Source organism: Eptatretus burgeri, chromosome 14 (assembly GCF_056783735.1).
Source record: "Eptatretus burgeri isolate ZD-2024b chromosome 14, Ebu_testis_v1, whole genome shotgun sequence".
NCBI classification, from domain to species: Eukaryota; Metazoa; Chordata; class Myxini; order Myxiniformes; family Myxinidae; genus Eptatretus; species Eptatretus burgeri.
The window spans coordinates 24,189,784-24,209,405 of NC_140974.1; the positions used below are offsets into that span (position 1 = coordinate 24,189,784).

At 43.3% G+C, this 19,622-nt stretch overlaps 1 protein-coding gene across 8 annotated transcripts in view; it reads right to left on the minus strand.

The window, feature by feature from the left end:
* LOC147012795 (uncharacterized) overlaps positions 1 to 19,622 on the minus strand; it is a 104,769-nt gene that overhangs the window by 33,947 nt on the left and 51,200 nt on the right. For all 8 annotated transcript variants that reach the window (XM_085853991.1, XM_085853992.1, XM_085853987.1 and 5 more), the window contains one exon: positions 4,945 to 5,213. In XM_085853991.1, the coding sequence (XP_085710117.1) occupies positions 4,945 to 5,213 (269 nt within the window). The remainder of the gene's footprint in view (positions 1 to 4,944; positions 5,214 to 19,622) is intronic.

The window sequence follows — 19,622 nt, forward strand, 5'->3', positions numbered from 1 at the left end:
TCCGTACAGCGCGGCTGACGCTCATGGACGATGCAGGTAACAAATCTCATTTGAGTCTCTCTCAGCAACCGCTCCTTGGACACAAAGTCCAACCAGCGATAGCCAAGGATTCTCCAATGAGACCTGGTAGCGAAGGAATTAAGTCACCATTTCAGATCCCTGGTCAGAGTGCAAGTCTCACATCCATAGAGCAAGACTGGAAGCACCAAGGACCTGACGACTCAGACTTTCATCCTCCCACACAGGTACCGGCAGTGCCACACCCCATAATCCAGTGAATCCATGAATCCCCAGGCCCAACCCAGACGTCTGTTGACCTCTTGGCTCACAGCCAGCAGAGACATGAATATCACTGTCAAGGTAAGTGAATCAGTCTCTCCATGACCTCAACATCCTCACTACAAATAGGTACGGAGAAGAGAGCAGCATCCAAGATGTCATTGATAGCCTGAATCTTAGTTTTGACCGAGGAAACCAGTAATCCCAGTGGCTCTGACTCCTCATTCAGCACCTTGAGGGCTCCAAAAGGATATCTAAAGTCTCCGCAAAGAAGACTGCATCATCTGTGAAATCAAGGTCAGGGATCTTGATATTCCCAAACAATGCACGGCAGCTTGATATCTCTGTCATCCTCCCCAGAATCCAGTTCATACAAGTGCTGAAAAGTATGGGGGCCAGCACACACCCCTGATGAACTCCAGTCACAACTGGAAATAAGCAAGGGATGGTACCACCACATCTCACAGCACTCTCTGTGCGAGAGTAGAGTTCAAACATCACATTGATCAGTTTTGGTGGCACCCCACCAAGACCAAGAATCCTCCAGAGGGCATCCCAATTTACTGAATCAAATGCTTTACAGAGGTCAACATAGGCTGAAAGCAGCCCCTGCCGAAACTCTCATCTGCGTTCGGTGAGGACACGAAGAGCAAGGATACGGTCAATCGTTGACCTCTTTGGTGTAAAGCCTGACTGCTCTGGACGCTGATGCTCAAGCAGATGGTGGCGAACCCTATCAATAATTATCTGAGCAAAACCTTGCCCAGCACAGAGAGCAGCGTCACCCCCCCCCCCCGCCCCCGGAACATGTTGCAGTCTTGACGATCACCCTTCCCTTTCCAGAGAGGTACAACAAGGCCCCTCTTCCAGCCAGTTGGAATGATGCCTGTGTTCCAGGTAGAGCACTGAACTGCATGCAATGACACGAGTGCAGCATTTCCACCAGCCTTGAGAAGAACAACATGGATGCTGCAGCCTGGAACAGCCTCTCAACGTAACCGGCCCAGCGGGCCTTCACTTCGGACTCCTCTGTCAAGAGCCTACCATCCTCTGCTCTAACTGCAGTACACCGAGCGATGGGCTTGGAGGAACGCAATGTACGAATTCCCCTGTAAGCAGGACAAGAATCACCTGTCCACAGGTGATGCTCTACCCCCTCACAGATTCTTCACACATAAGACTCATTGTCCACCCTTCGTGCATGTACAGTTTTACTGAACAGCTCAGCTCTGCAATTCAGCCTGGCCCTGCAACTCTGGGCAATGGTATCCCAGTGTCCCTTGAAAGACAAACTTTGGTGGTATTTCTGAAATCCTCAATTTTCATCCGATTGACTTGAAATTTGAACAGGATATATACTTCAGGTCACTCAATTCAACCACCAATTATTTTGGAGGTCCACCTTGGCCAAAAGGTTAACATAGGCCGAATTTCTAAAATTGTCAATTTTTATCCGATTCACTTGGAATTTGAAGAGAGTTGCATATTTGATCATTGAATTCAACCACCAATTATTTTTGAGGTCAAATTTGTTTTTTGGACTTTGCAAGTATCGTGTTCTGCATGACGTCTTCTTCTTGTTTGTTTATGTACAGGATATGTCAAAAAGTTATTGACGGATCTGGATGAAATTTGGTGGGCAGGTTGAGTGTGTGACGAGGACAAACTGATTAGATTTTGGTGAAGATCTGGATCCGGATGCGGATCTGACCACTGTAATTTTTAAGTGATTCTTCACCATTGAGAGATGGGACCAAAAATTATATGTATCATGATATCTCAAAAAGTTGTGGACGGATTTGGATCAACCTTGGTGAACATATTGAGTGTGTGACAAGAAAGAAGTGATTCAATTTTGGTGAAGATCCAAATCCGGATCTGGATACGAGGTTTATTTAATTTTACAGTGATTCTTCACCATTGAGAGATCGGGCCAAAAACGATATACAGCATGATATTTCAAAAATGTAATGGGTCCGATATGTTCTCGTGAATCAGGCATTGCTTGGCAGAGCTATGCGCTCTACCGAGTGCCCTTCTGATTTTAAATTGTATTTCCCTTTGACCTGTGAACTGGCAAAGCTCAACCCAAAGTGAGAAAGTTGCCTTGGCCAGAAAAATGACCCTGAGCTCAAATTGGATGCAACCATCGTGCAACCTTGTTAAACTCGTAAATGAATAGAGCTTTATATTTTTATAATAATTTTTATTTGCATAAAACGTCGAGGCTCGTATAAGAGCTAACACAGAGCATTTGAGAAAAAAAAAAAGCACGAGCTCTGAACTGACTTTTGGAAAGTTGACAGACAAGGGGTAAGTGACGAGTTTCAGTTTAGCTTTTATCCTGTAGGGAATGCAGATCATAAAATGTTGGGATTGCTGAAAGAATTTTAGGGACCAGTCTTCCAAATTTTGTGAATACTTTTCCTTTCAAGCCTCCCCACTGGTCATTAAACCCCTCTGAAATCGGCCAAGTGTGGATTCTAAAAGGTATAAATAGAAAGCATGAGCCACCTACAAATGGGATGTAGAAAAGTCATGTCAGAACAGCTGTACATGCAAAGGCACAACAAGGTATGTAGAGCAATATGGTCATCCACTGACACATGTGCAAAATCTTCAATTCACCAGTTCCAGAAAACTCATGGAAATATGAACCAAAAACAATCATTTAAAACCAGGACATAACACTTACATAGGACCTGATGATTATATCGAGCGTGAACATAGAAAACAAAGCATTGTGACCGGATATCGTACTTGGTACAACAAAATACAATATGGCATTACTAATTAAGGTGTAATTACCCAGCGATTTAAGCCTAAACAACGTAGAAATCAAGAAAAATGACCAAGATCTCAAAACTGAAGTCAAAAGATATTGGAAGCTGATGAATGTTGAAATTGTCCCAGTGAGAACTGAAGCAATGAGAATGATAAAAAAGAACCTTATGGAGATCGTAGAATCCATCTCTGGGAATATTATGACAAACAAACTGCAGTTGGAGGCTGTCCATAAGGAGGTTGGAGATCTCCGTAAGTTCGGTGAAGATCCTGAAAAGAGCCCTTTAAATAAAACATTGAGAACAAGAAAACCCACAGCTTCGTCCATGAATCGAGATCCCTTATCGAAATGGAGGTGGATACTTTGAGACTTGGGAGGACTCTCTTCCACCTTCTGAAACCCACATTTGGAGATAACAAGCAAAACACACACACACACACACACACACACAAACACACAAACACATCGTATTATCACCCACAACTGTTTCTAACAATTATATCATGCACACAAAAACAAACACACACACACACACAATAAAATAAAATTAATAAATAAATGAATATAAAAAAACAAACACACATCCACTCACAGAAACACACACACCAAAACAAAAAACAAACACACATCCACTCATACATACAAACCTTCATACATACAAACAAACACATATACACTCATACACACAAACAATCACATACACACACAAACAATCACACACACACACACACACACACACACACACACACACACACACACACACACCAAAACAAAAAGCAAACACACATCCACTCATACATACAAATCCTCATACATACAAACACATATACACTCATACACACACACACACACACACACACACACACACCAAAACAAAAAGCAAACACACATCCACTCATACATACAAATCCTCATACATACAAACACATATACACTCATACACACACACACACACACACACACACACACACACACACTAATGCAAGCATTCACAATGCTTTTTCCACTGGATATTTCATCCATCTTTCAGTGACACACTCACTTTCAGGTATCAACTCCATATTTTGATCTTATACCTTGCAATGAATAAAAGCCCTTTTCTTGCCGGGACACGTCATTGAGCAATGGCTCTGACATTGTCATCTGTTTCTCTTGACTTTCAGTTTCCTTGTTTTCTGCAATCACTTGACTTCCCCTTGAACAGTTTTACTCTCCCATTTGTCGGATGGCCCGAGACATATGCACACTTCCCTCGAAGCAATCTCGCCTGGGTTTAAATCCTGACCTAGCTATAAAATGTCATCCCGGTTTTTCACAGGCAGGGTGATTCATCAATTCACCATCCCTCGGATGGACGTTCAACAGGGTATCTTGTCTTCCGGCATCAGTTGGTGGACAATATATATCCCACGGTGTCCTTCGTGAAGAGTAGGCGAGCTCACAGCCCGGCGCCCTTGCCAAATTCCTAAATTTCTGCCCAAACTACTGCTGGGGAGGCAATGGCAAAACCACCCAGTCTAAACTTTGCCAAGAAACTGACTTGGCAAGTACTGAACCTGCCTCCTGGCAGAACACCCGAATACAAATACGAATTACCATTATTCAAGTGTAATCAGTATGAAGAATTGAAAAGGCAGACATCAAGAAGAAACTATCTGTCCAATAATATGCCATTGCCATTTTGGGATAGTAGATGATGTGAAGTGTGACGGGCACGAATGGTTTACATCATTGCATTATTTACATCAACCAAGCGATAGCTGTTTACGTTCCGACTCTGAGACTCAGAATAGGACTCTGACACCCCCTTGTTCAGTGCTTGGAAGAAAATGAAATATATAAAGAATCAACAAAGAGAGAAAAGAGAACTGCCTCTTTACCTCATTTGGCCCTTGGCTCTGTGGAGTGGACGTCCAACTCTCCCCCTTTCTGCTGCAACACTTCTACTCTCTTCCTCCTCCACAACAGTCACTCCTTGCGCCACACTGTATTCTTGTTCTTTCAGATTTTCACTCTGTGGCTCACTCCTCATTTTCTCTCCATCGCTGCTCGACTTGCTGCTGGCCTCCTCCGAGCCGAGTGCAAACTCCATTATCGCAGATGGTCGATGATTGAGACAACTGGCAACTTCAGCTGTGAGTTGTTGATCCTAGAAAACAACAACAACAACAAAAAGAACAAGTTAACAATTTGTACTTTTAAAAAGGAAGTTATTGTTCATTTGTTTGTTTGTTTGTTTACAAGAACAGCATCATCTATAACTCTGACCCTAATATAATTTGCTTCATTCCTTCAAGCTTAAGCACGAACGAAATTTCAAGGATTCCACAAGTACCATCTAATAAACACGTGACCTGCGTCAATACGGTGCTACATAACCTGGTGATGGATGAGTCCTGCATTGATCAGGTTCTAAATACGTTAACTACTCGTAACAAGAATGGAGACTACTTTGCAGGCACAACAAATTAACCCGACCAGGATGATCAATACAATGGTGTGACTAAGTGGGTGTGTAGTTGGTGCACACGCTTTAGGGAAGCAAGCACAGAGCATCTCCGCAAGTGTTTTGGAACAGGGAAGAGATTCTGAGCAAAAGCAAAAGTGTCTTTTTTGGTAGTGTCTCTCTGGGTGTGCCTTCGCACGCATGCTAGCCAGAAGCCTATGTGACAGGCACGTTCCTAAATTCCAGACGAGTTAAAGCAATAAGCATGGTTTGGAGGCTGATGTAGTACAGCCATCAAAGAAATCGAGGTCCAGGGTGACTGGTGACCGAGTTGTGGACAAGCTTGATGAGCATAATTAATATTTATTCTGATTGAGAAAAGTGCCAAAATTTGAAAGGGACATCCAGAATCACCTTCCAGAAGGTTAAAAGGACACTGGAGACAGGTTGGGACAGGGAAACCATGGCTCCCCAGAAGGGGCATTACAAACAACACAAGGGTTTTCCCCTCATAAGGGTTCAGTCAAACAAAGAAGTGAGTCCAGGTCCCCCTACCTAAATAAGGTAACTTTGGTTCTTAAGCAAAACAGCTTCACATGAAAGGCCAGATGCAATCAGGCAGTCCATTTCACTGAAAGCAACAACCTTTCTTCCATTGGCCTTGGCAAAAGAACACTCCTTGAGTGCAAGGAAGCTTCAAACAAGATGATGGATGAGACCTGAAACGGTTTTTTGGAAGAAACATCTTGTGTGGGCAATGATTTCTAGCTTCATTTGTAATACACATCCCTGGCTCCAACAGGTGTTTACTGCCATTGCTATTTTCGTATAAGCGAGGGTTGGAGGGGGGGGGAGGAAGTGGGAGTGGTGGAGGAGAAGAGCTTATAAGTGAATGTTTAAAAACAAAAACCAGCACTGGGATCACGTGGACCAGCAGTTTACTCTAAAATCACAACCATTTGGGTTCAAACGAGAGAGAAAGAGAGAAAGAGAGAAAGAGAGAAAGAGAGAAAGAGAGAAAGAGAGAAAGAGAGAAAGAGAGAAAGAGAGAAAGAGAGAAAGAGAGAAAGAGAGAAAGAGAGAAAGAGAGAAAGAGAGAAAGAGAGAAAGAGAGAAAGAGAGAAAGAGAGAAAGAGAGAAAGAGAGAAAGAGAGAAAGAGAGAAAGAGAGAAAGAGAGAAAGAGAGAAAGAGAGAGAGAGAGAGAGAGAGAGAGAGAGAGAGAGAGAGAGAGAGAGAGAGACACACAGAGAGAGAGAGAGAGGAGAGAGACATATAAATCATTAGGTTCTTTCCAACCTTCCAAGGTGTCTTGCATTGCTGGAAAACAACAATAAATTTTATGATATTATGAATCAGCCATTGTTGAACACGTGTCAGCAACTTTGAGCTGTGATATCGAATGTGGGAGAAGGAGAAATTGCTATATGTAGATGTCGCCCTTCAATGAATGCAATGGACTTCTGTGTCTCACAAAATGGGAGAAGAACGATTAAACTATACTCCAGTTTGCAGCATCACCATCAGATCTAGATTCTGCGCAGGCTGAGAAAGCAGGCTACAAAGGCACAACTGATGGGATATGTTGCACTATATATATATATATATATATATATATATATATATATATATATATATATATATATATATATATATATATATATATATAAAATGTCGAACCCTCTAACTTGAAGAGGCAGCAGGGCGCAGATCGAGTGCCATCACAATGCTTGCTGCATGACCTGCCTGCAGCAAGTGTCGCCTGCCACGCGAACACAGTGTCTCTGCCCTGCTCATCACCAGTTAGGAGGTTCGCAGCCAGGAATATTCGTTTCAGCCAAAGAAGCACATTGACCCGATGACATGCCGCTGATGTCATGTACATAAATTATGCCAACACATCACCTCCAAACTAGGATGCATTCCATGGCAATCAAGTCTGCAGACTGAGATTTAAAGCCGCTGGTCATGAATGTAGGAAAGCAGAGATGTCGATCTGGATTTCGCCCTTGTTGTGGGATCATCAGGACAACATACTGCTGATCATTGGATATATTATATATTTAAGGAGGGAGAGAGAGGAGAGTGGAGAGGAGGCGGGGAGAGGGGAGAGTGAGGAAGGGAAGCGAGGATGGGTGGAGGATGAAGGGGAGAGTGAGGAGGGGAAGAGAAAGAGAGAGGAGGGAGAAGAAGCGAGGAAGCGGGGAGAGTGAGGAGGGGGAGGAGAAAGAGAGAGGAGGGAGATGGAGCGAGGAAGCGGGGGGTGAGGAGGGGAGGAGAAAGAGAGAGGAGGGAGAAGGAGCAAGGAGGGGGAGAGTGAGGAGGTGTGGGGGAATGAGGAGTGGTGAGAGAATGAGGATGGTGGAGCGAGGAGGAGTGGGGGGAAGGGAAGGCAGCGTGAGGGGAAGGGAAGGCAGTGTGAGGGAATGGAAGGCATTGTGAGGGAAAGGGAAGGCAGCATGAGGGAAAGGGAAGGCAGCATGAGGGAAAGGGAAGGCAGCATGAGAGAAAGGGGAGGCAGCATGAGGGGAAGGGAAGGCAGCATGAGGGTAAGGGAGGGCAGCGTGAGGGGAAGGGAAGGCAGCGTACGGGGGTGTTACCAGGGCGAATGTGTTTTCAATCATCGATTGCAAAATTGAACTTGTTGCTGTTGCAGACTTTGGTTTCTTTGAATCTGCATTGTTAGCCGTCACTAATTGGTACTCTCACTGGTGATTGGTTTTCAAATGTTTTAGCAAATTCCATGTATTACAGTGATGAGCAAGGTCTATTGAACAAAGTGAGCATGCAACTTTCAGACTGTCTTCTTTAACCTTCCCGAAATAGTTTCAAACTGTACTTCTGGATCTTTTGGGAAACTTTATTTGCAAATGTATTGCCTCCCCATCCATCAGTGGCCAAAGCAATCAGCACGTTTTACCGGCCAACTCCAAATAGCTTGCTATTCATTTAAAGGGAACATGCCCTTGGGGCATGTTTAGTTGGCAAGTGACTTGTTTTTGCTGCTATATTGCAAATGGGATGCCCCAGGGGCAAGTTTCTTTTCAATGAATACATTACTCGGCCATGTGTTACAACTAGAGCATGCCCAACAGCGATGAAAAAAATTTCCCTGAAAATAAAAACGCTTCTTTCTTTGAAGTAGGAATTATTTGGAATTGACGTCGATTCTGATTCACTATATTCCTTTTGATTTCATCATTGGAATTGAGTACTTTGGAATCTATTCCATCCACCACTATTAAGCGTTCAAGCAAGCACTCCAACAAAATGCTTGAGAAGGAATGGCTGGCTGGGTCAAACTACAACACTGTCCGGAGATGACCGGAGACGTCCGGAGTATCATACAATTTGCGAATTGGATAAATGAACATTTATTTTCAGTCAGAACTGCTGCCGAGTTCAATTCCGCATTTTAAATTTTGAAATTTGATTCAGGTTCAGAGATTCTTGAGCTTATCAGATTTCAACTGTAATGCTTGTAAACGTCCAGAGAGTTGTATTTTTATGGGGATGTAGGGGGGAGGGGTTTAGGGGGAGGGGTTTAGGAGGAGGCAAGGATGAGGTGAGGAGAAGAGGGAAGGCAGACGTGCGGTGGAGCATCAATTACAATTCATACCGTCTCATCAAAATGATTCTGCATAGAATAACAATGAAGATTGAAACAAAGTAATGTCTGAAATCCATTTTCTACCGGTCATACTATAAATGCCACCCAGAGATAAACACCACCCGGACACGTCTGAAGACAAACACCGTCTGGAGAAACTGCAAACACAAACTTGCGGCACAAACGCCAACTGCACGGAGGGCAGGATCTCCCAGGAATCTTTATTTGTTCTTGCCCCATAGATGAGCCATCGCAGCAAAGATTGGATTGGTATCGCTAATGCATTTCTAACACTGAAAAAAAAAGTAATGAAAAAATAATCTTGGAACCATTTAAGCTCCACATGTACAGATTCAAAACTTGATTCTGCATCGAATACCACTTGAATAAAAGTTTGACAGGATAATAATGTAAATATAGGCCTATATATTTTTTTTAACTCACTTAGAACACAGTTCCAGGGAGCTTATGGGATGGCGCGTCATCCATCCATTCGTGAGTCCATCCGTCCATCCACAAACAGTTGCAATTTCTTCTCTGAAACCACACCCGATTTCAAATCAACTTGACCACAACCTTCATCACCCAGTGTGTACCAAAGTTTGTTCATGGCATTCAAAAAAATAAAAAACATTTTTAAAAAATCGAACCCTAAAAGAGGAGGAGGAGAGGAGATTAGGACCATACTCTTTGCAGAGCGTTGGTGCTGCTGAAGCAGTCTCGTTGGCTATTGGGCACAATCCTGGACGGGTCGCCACTCTGACACAGGATACCAGCATTCCGGCACTCAGTTTGCCGACCTCGGAAGGATGACAGGCCGAGTTAACCCCACCTGGTATTAATTCAACAGCTGAGCAGGATTTGAACTCAGGACCCTAGGATCCAAAGCCCGCCACCCGAACCATTAAGCCACCATGAGGCATACCCTAAAGGAGTCTATGGGGAATTGCCCCCCAAAACAGGTATTTGCTTTCTTTTCTGAAACTACACAAACAATTCTGATGAAACTTGACCACAACCTTCATAACCGTGCATGCACCAAAGTTTGTTCACACCATTAAAAAAAATATTGGGCCCGAAGGGGGTCTACGAGGGTTTCCCCCCCAAAATAGGTATTTGCTTTCTTCTCAGAAACTACACAAACAATTCTGATGAAACTTGACCACAACCTTCATCAACCATGATGTACAAAAGTTTGTTCGACATTTAAAAAAAAATAGTGGTCAGGGAGGGTCTACGGGGGATGGGGGGGAGGAGAGGGGGTTGCCCTCCAAAATAGGGATCTGCTTTTTTCCCAGAAACGACACACGATTTTGATGAAACTTGACCACAACCTTCATCACCCATGATGTACCAAAGTTGGTTCATAGCATTAGAAAAAGTAGGGTCAAAGGTGTTCTACAGGGGAGGGTTGCCCCCCAAAATAGGTATTTGCTCTCCTCTCAGAAACTACACCCACAATTTTGATGATATCCATCAACATCAAAGTTTGTTCACGCCATTAAAAAAAAAAAATCCATAAGTATTTACTTTCTTCTCCATTACATATTTGATGGGTCATCCACACCTACGAGTGATTCCCTGGTTTGTTTATCCAGCCGCTACCAGGTGAGCGCCTGGAGGTATTACCCCTATTTTATTTAATGTCGGATCAAAATACAGCAATGTAACGATGATGACATAATCGTTTTTCATTGGTTAATTTGCTGTGCTTCGTCACGTGTGGTTTTGAGAGATGATAATAAGGGATAAGTGGAAACCCACCTGATCCACTTTATACACCCGACCAATCAACATGATCCGGATCTAGTGAAACCAAACCCCATTGAATTTCTAAAATCCCGTTTACCATGATGTCCTGCTGATCTTACTCTGTTTGTGGAGTTACAACAAGCTTTTTAAATCAATTCATGCTCAAAAAAGGATGCAGCATACGTTTAACATGTTTTAAATGTCAGATGTTAAAATTTCCCTCATTCAATCACCATCAATACAAAATCTTTTGATGGGGGTGGGGTGTGGGGGTTGGGGGATAAATATATCCCCACCCCCCAGGGATGCCAATTTCAAGTGCAGTGCCAGGGATTAAAAAAACACATGAGCCAGAGAAATCCCCCCCAATCAAATCGCACCCTGCCTGTATGCAACCCTGTGTCTTCCACCCCTTCCCTTTGGTCTCGCTCTTGCCTCGTCATTTCTTCCTCCAGGTCTCCTATTTGTCCCTCTTCCCTGCTGTTTGTATGTTCTCCCCCCGCCCCCACCCTACCCCCCATTTCTACTGTTCTTTTCATTCTGTTCTGCCATGGTTAGTTCTGTGTTATAGCTCTTCCACAAGCCTCGATTCTGAACAAAGAAAGAGAAAACAATCTCAACAGCACTTGCCTGGACTAGCCCGGGGCATGAAACTTGGAGAAACTGCTGCCACGATGTGGACTAAGCCACGTGGATTGGCTCCATCAATAAACAAAGGATAAATCACATGCGTAAAAGAAACCCCCCCCCCCCCCACATTTTGAGAGTATGACAAAAGTATTTTAAAAGCTTATTGTGAACAAATTTGTTGTCACCAGCAAGTGCGTCAGAAAGTTTTATAAGAAGCAAGAATTGTTTGCAGGACACAATACATACTAGTGTTCTGCGTACGTCATGACAATTTAAAATACATATATATAATTTTATATATATATATATATATGTCACAAAGAATAATCAAATCCCGACGAACCTGATTGATTCTGTTTCTACCACCGATATCGCAAAGGAAATGATTTTCTCTTTCTCAGAATCGGTGATTCCAAACCTTACTTCCTCCTTTGTGTTTGCTTTTTCCGTCCTGTCTACACGACATGTTATGGAACTTTGTTGCATGCAATATAGTCATAACACCAACAAGTCGACCAACTCAACTGGGTGGTGTTTTGACCTTGAAATGAGTTGCAGAGAAGTTTGATGCAGGGAATTGGTTGAAGAGGATATCTACATAATACGTATGCAATGGGGGAAGGTCAAAAAAATGGTGGAGGTGGGATTGAACAAAGATGGGGAATTTGGGGATAGAGGAGATTTGTAATGCAGGGTAGCAGTGTGACCACTCCTCATTTTCATAAATGCCAAGGTGAGCCAATGAAAAAAGACAATAATTCACAAGGCTTCGGAAAAGCGATGATAATAGAAAACCTATACGCCAAGAAAACCTAAAGAAAACCAAGATGCCAAGGTGAACAACGAATAGCCAGGATCTTGTGAAACAAGCTCAAATGAGCTAAGATCCTCATCCTCTTAATGATGACATCATAAAAACGAATATGACGTCACTGTGATGTATCAGGTTTGCAATAAATTATCTGTGCTAATGCACGGCTTGATTCCCTGAAACAAAATTCAAACAGCTTGCCTAGTTTCGGAGATAATGGTATTGGCGATTTCCTTTAGCGGCGATATTATGACGTCAACTTTTTTTTCGGAAGAATTTCCAAAATCGGAGATGGTTACTGCCTGCGCGTGGGCTTTCTGCATATACATGGCAAGTTTCACGAAGATCCAATGAAAACTCTGGATTGTGAAACAAAAAATGTCAAAAAATAGGAATGACGTCATAAAAATTGATATGACGTCATAGTGATGTATCATATGTGCGGTAATTCATCTCTGCAAATGCCCTGTTCGATTCCCGCAAACAGAATTCAAAAAGCTTGCCTAGTTTCGGAGATAATTTTTTCGGCGATTTCCATTAGCGGAGATATTTTGACGTCATAACTTTTTTCTAGGAGGAATTTTCAAAATCGGAGATAGTCACTGTCTGCGCAGGGAATTTTTACATATAGATGCCAAGTTTCAGGAAGTTTCGATGAAAACTGTCGGCTGTGAAACAAAAAAGTCCACAAGAAGAAGCAGAAGAACAACAACGTGAGTAAGACTTCGAGATCCTCCACGAGGATCTAAAAAGCCAAGGAGTGGTCACACTGCAGGGTCGTGGATGTATGGAGAAAGGGAAGGGAGGGAAGAAGGAAAGCAGTGGAGTCAAACTTCTACCATTTTCTTTCAGGTAAAGGCTGATAGAGGCCCAAAGCTGTTTTTGTCGCGGATGTACGCCGTGCATGGCTTGATCTCACCTTTCTTGCAGTCAAGTTTTCTGACTCTGAACTCCAGACTAACAGCCATTTTGTCACCATAAATTTCCACTGAATTTTGTACATTACTTAATCGTACATTAAAGTTTACTTTTCCTTGTCAATTGTCTCGGCCTGCCCCAAAATCCGCATCCCCTCCCATCCCCACTTTAACGACATACACACACTTAGATTTTTCTGTACTTCCTGATCAGAAATTTATTATATAACCTCATGCTTATTACATAAGTTTTATCCATTTCCTCCTGAAGATGTGCGATTAGCAGAAATTTAGTGTCATTCATTTTTATAGCAGAGTACGACAGGATGGCACAGAGGTAGTAGAGTTACGTTTGAGCTGTGTTGTCTCGGTTCGATTTCCGACCCAAATATAAAACTCTTGGATTAGTGCTTCGCAGACATGACATTGAGTCACAAAGTGTGCTATCGCTTGGAAGTACGATCAGCCAGGTGTCCCACCTGCGAGCATAACTTGGAGGACATTAAAGATCCGACAGTGAATTTCATGTTTATGGGCAAGTTATCACCGGCACCCTGAACAAATTAAAAATTCCTGGCCAAATCGTCTTCAGTTGAACGTGAACCAAAACGTTCCCCAGCTGACCCCACAAGAAGGTGGCAATAATTGGGGCTGTCAAAGTAGTTATAGTAGTAGTTGTTTGTGACAACAGAAGTGCCCATAAAGATAAACACCAGGATAATTTTAAAGAACAATCTTGGTACCTTATCAACACAAACCCACATACTCTTGTGTGCAGTCTTGAGGCTGCTGGTTGCATCATTGGTTCGGGACGTGACTATGCCGCTGAAACAGTGCCTCTATTACCAGTACACTGGTGCTCATTTTGCTGACCTCGGAAGGATGGCAGTCTGAGTCAACCCCACCTAGTGTTAATTCGGTAGTGAACAGGACTCAAACTCAGGACCCTAATATCCCAAGCCAGCCACCCTAACCACAAAGCCAATGCCAGGCTTACCAATACAAATCTGCGCCATGTAATTAATGTTTGCAGTCTGTCTTGCTTTGGAGATGGAGAAAGAGAAAAAGCGAGAGAGCAAGAGATACAAAAACAAAGAGAAAAGCTTACCAACACAAGACTATATCAAAATACACTATAATAGATCATCAAAAAAACATTATTCAGGCCAAAATAATCTACAGGTGACGATCTTCTCTGATTTATACAAACTACACAATGGCTCTCATTGCAGAAAATTTATTTTGTTTCCCTCGACAAATTTCGCTATCTTCGAGTGATTCACAGCAAGTCTGTGACTGCACATAAAAGTGGATATTAAATAAGAAAAAATTGTTCAGTGAAAGAATAAAACTGCTGCAAATGGACTTGTGGCAATTGTCAGGCACTATTAAGGTCAAGGACTGATTCATCACCTTCATGAAGTGGGCCAAGTCAGATTTACAACTTGACCTTTCACGCAACATTGCTTCCTACTCTGAACACTGAAGTACAACATCTCTGCTTTCACATCAGACAGGTTGATGGCCTCTGTTGTTTTTTGCAAGCCCTGCTCCGATCTGGAAGCAACTCCAAGATGGCATATTTTCCTCCAGTAACCCTTCCTGGCGAAACTCCCCAAAATCCAGTCTTTCCGTTTCCAACCACCACCACTGTTTTTGTTCCTCTTTTCTCCAGTTTGTGGAACTGCCTTACTGGGTCGGTTCAACCCCGTTCTTCCCGGCAGGGCTTCAAGTAAGCAGTGAACCCTAATCTGACATCAATCCCCATCCATACTCACAATATTTTTCTCTCCCCATTAACCCTCCCTAACCCAACACTTATTTGCAGGTTACCATTTCCTTCCCTCTTCTCTCTCTTTTATTCATACATTTCATCAGCTACAAGGTATGGCAGTCAGTTGTCTGAGTTCAGAAGATGGTGGATAAATGAGCATTGCAGAAATGACCTCAACCCGACGACCATCAGAAACTGTCGCATTAAGTTAATGACTACTGGCTTGGTTAAGGATACAAAACGATCTGGGAGACCATCAACATGAGGTTCGCCAGAAAATGTGCAGGTTGTGCAAGACGTGTTCACCGGAACTCCATCAAAATTGGTGAGAAAGGCATCCTGAGATGTCCGAGTGGCAATTGACACGTGAACTTGAAAACAAGTTTGTGATGTTCTTGGCAACTTTTTCAGACATTTCTTGTAAAAGTCAGTAAATAACCCGTCAGTGAAATCCAAAAGAGTGCAAGAAATGCAGAAGCTTTTGTGGAATTTTCATTGCGAGAAACACCCACTCCATGGGTATTGTGGGTGTTGAGGGAGGTGGGGCAAAAATATATTTAACTTCTTCTTCTTCAAAACATTCTATTTAACTTCTTCTTCTTCTTCAAAACGTTCTATTTAACTTCTTCTTTTTCAAAACATTCTATTTAACTTCTTCTTTTTCAAAACATTCTATTTAACTTCTTCTTTTTCAAAACATTCTATTTAACTTCTTCTTCAAAACATTCTATTTAACTTCTTCTTCTTCTTCAAAATATTCTATTAACTTCTTCTTCTTCTTCTTAATCAAAACATTCTATTTAACTTCTTCTTCTTCTTCAAAACATTTATTTAACTTCTTCTTCAAAACATTCTATTTAACTACTTCTTCAAAACATTCTATTTAACTTCTTCTTCTTCTTCTTCTTCTTCAAAACATTCTATTTAACTTCTTCTTTAAATTTTTTCCAAAGCTGTCAGCTAAGCGCTTGGTCCACCAAGTTCAAAAAACATCCTCATGCAAATATATCTCCATGCTTTCAACAAAACATCTCATCTCCCTTCCCATGATCTTTATCTCCATTTGTCATTGTTAGGAATTTGGAATCATCAGAATAAGCATCCACCCCCCAACCTCAAATCTTCATGTCCCCCCTTTCTGCATTCCACCTCACCCCATCCTCTCAATGCTTCTGCCTTACACCACCCCATAAATACCTCCCCCCTCACCCAACCTTTCAAACCTTATGCCGCACACCCCACACCCAATCCTTTCCCGACACCCCCACACCCAATCCTTTCCCGACACCCCCACACCCAATCCTTTCCCGACACCCCACACCCAATCCTTCCCCTGCACCCCACACACTCAATCCTTTCCCCTGCACTCCACACACTCAATCCTTCCCCGCACCCCAAACACTCAATCATTTCCCCATGCCCCCACACACTAAATCCTTTCCCCATGCCCCCACACACTCAATCCTTTCCCCATGCCCCCACACACTCAATCCTTTCCCCATGCCCCCACACTCTCAATCCTTTCCCGACACCCCACACCCAATCCTTCGCCCGCAACTCACACACATACTCCTTCCCCCGCACCCCACACACTCAATCCTTTCCCCATGCCCCCACACACTCAATCCTTCCCGACAACCCACACACTCAATCCTTTCCCCTGCACTCCACACACTTAATCCTTTCCCCATGCCCCCACACACTCAATCCTTCCCCGACAACCCACACACTCAATCCTTTCCCCTGCACTCCACACACTCAATCCTTTCCCCATGCCCCCACACACTCAATCCTTTCCTCATGCCCCCACACACTCAATCCTTTCCCCATGCCCCCACACACTCAATCCTTCCCCGACAACCCACACACTCAATCCTTCCCCGACAACCCACACACTTAAACCTTCCCCGACAACCCACACACTTAATTGTTCCCCGCAACCCACACACTCAATACTTCCCCCACAACCCACACCCTTAATCCTTTCCCCTGCCCTCCACACCCTTAAACCTTCCCCCACAACCCACACACTTAATTGTTCCCCGACAACCCACACACTCAATCCTTCCCCGACAACCCACACACTTAAACCTTCCCCCACAACCCACACACTTAATTGTTCCCCCCAACCCACACACTCAATACTTCCCCCACAACCCACACCCTTAATCCTTCTCCCACAACCCACACACTCAATCCTTCCACCACAACTCACAAAGATAATCCTTCCCCCACAACCCACACACTTAATCCTTCACCCACAACCCACACACTTAATCCTTTTCCCACAACTCACACACATAATCCTTCCCCGCAACCCACACACTCAATCCTTCCCCCGTAAACCACACACTTAATCCTTCCCCCACCCCCCACACCGTCAATCCATCCGCCACAACCCACAAACATAATACGTCGCGTACAACCCTCACACTCAGTCCTTCCCCCACAACCCACACACTTAATCCTTCCCCCACAACCCACACACTCAATCCTTCCCCCACAACCCACACACTTAATCCTTCCCACACAACCCACACACTTAATCCTTCTCCCACAACTCACACACATAATCCTTCCCCCACAGCCCACACACTCAATCCTTCCCCCACAACCCACACACTTAATGCTTCCCGCACAACAAACACACTCAATCCTTCTTCCGCAACTAACACACTCAATCCTTCCCCCACAACCCACACAATCCTTCCCCCACACACTCAATCCTTCCCTCAAAACCCGCACAATCCTGCACCCCACACCCACTCAATCCTTCCCCCATACCTCACACACACAATCCTTCCTTCTCCTGCACCCCACACCCACACAAACAGTCCTTCCCCCTGCATGCCACACACTCAATACTTCCTGCCCATCGTGCACCCTCCCAATGCTTCCTCCCAAACCCCTATACTCTAACTGTGTTGACCTAAAGCAAACAAGGTCTCCACTCCAACTGGAAATTTCTCAATCCAGGCCGCTGCTCATAAAGTGGACATCATCTGTTTAAAAGAATCCTTCCTCTCACAGGACATCCCTGACTCCTGAGTGTCTCTCCCTAATTATTGTCTCCTCCGATTGACGTGATCTATCATGGCAATTTCCAAGAGGTGTATCCCTCGTGGCCATCGGAAAGTATACATTCCTGGATGGGATCCTGAATGTGAGCACTTGCACAACATAGTCAAGACTGCCACTAGCAAAGAGTAGGCCAGTGCTGCTGCTGCTGAACTGAAGTAGAGACTAGTTGAGGTCTGCAGATCGAGTCCAGCCAGAGAGCATGGAAAATGGTAAACTGTCTCCCTGGCAGATCAGCGAAGAAGAAAGCATACCCACTATCCCCTGACTTGATGGCAAGAACCCTAATCAGCTCTAATGCAATGCTGAACAAGTGACTTTGCTACGTGCAGGTCTTTATGATTAAACATTGTGATCACTTTCATTATTATTGGCTGTACAATGAGGGACTTGGAAATGCAAGTAAACCGTTTACTTCCCCTTTATTGTAATTGTCTCCAAACCATTCGTTTAACTCTTGGTTCAGAGGTAAAATGACTGATGTTCCAACCTTTAATTACCTCCAACACCGAATGTGGGCGAAGGTTATGTTCTAATCCCCGTTTGTCTGTGAGCAGGATATCTCAAAAAGTTATGTACGGATTTGTATGAAACTTGGTGGACAAGTTGGATATGTGACAAGGACGATTTGGTTCGATTTTGGTGAAGATCAGAACCCGGATCCGGGTACGATAATTAAGTGATTCTTCACCATTGAGAGATACGGTCAAAAACGATATGTAGCTTGATGTCTCAAAAAGTTGTGGACTTATGACGAAACTTGGTGGAAGAGTTTATTTGGTGACAAGAACTATCCGATTCGATTTTGGTTCAGGTCCAGATGCAGATCCGGTCTATCAGTGGATACAAAACGTAAACTGTTCAGCCCGGCGGAGATATGCGCTCCACTGAGTGCCGTTCTCATTTTCAAATGAATTGTACATCACGTGAAGGCATCGAGAAAAGAAGAAAAAAAATTCCCTATTTCCAATAGAGACAAAATAGCTGACATTTCCCCTTTAGACAAAATATAACTTATTTTTCAATAATAAAGCAGTCCCATTAAAGGGAACACTCATTACAACAAAATTTGTCACATTCAGAAAGAGGTGCTGAAGATAACGAATTCCATTATAACACAAAACACTTTTGGCGATCAATCCCATTTTTAAATTAACGACTTTCAAATCAATATAATGAACCGTGAAATGTGGAATTTTATTATTTATTTTAAACAAATCAAAATCCGTTGAGCCATTGCACTTAATGAAGTGAAGTTGGCCGGTGGTAACTTCGTGAAGCGCGATTGTAGCCAAACGAGATCTGCAGGTTGAATAATAGACGAGGAAATGTGTAATTTTCATATTAATTTTTTGAGAAATGTCACTAAGTAGGTCCAGCTTGCATGCCTTGAATGCTTTTTATTTATATTTGTGGGTGGTGGGAGGTAAGGAATTTTGATTTGGAGGCATCAAGTGTAATGACTATTGATAGTCGGGCCAGTCCACAGGATATACCGTATCTGTTGAGCACGTTTGAGCCGTTTTGTCTTGGTGGTTACAT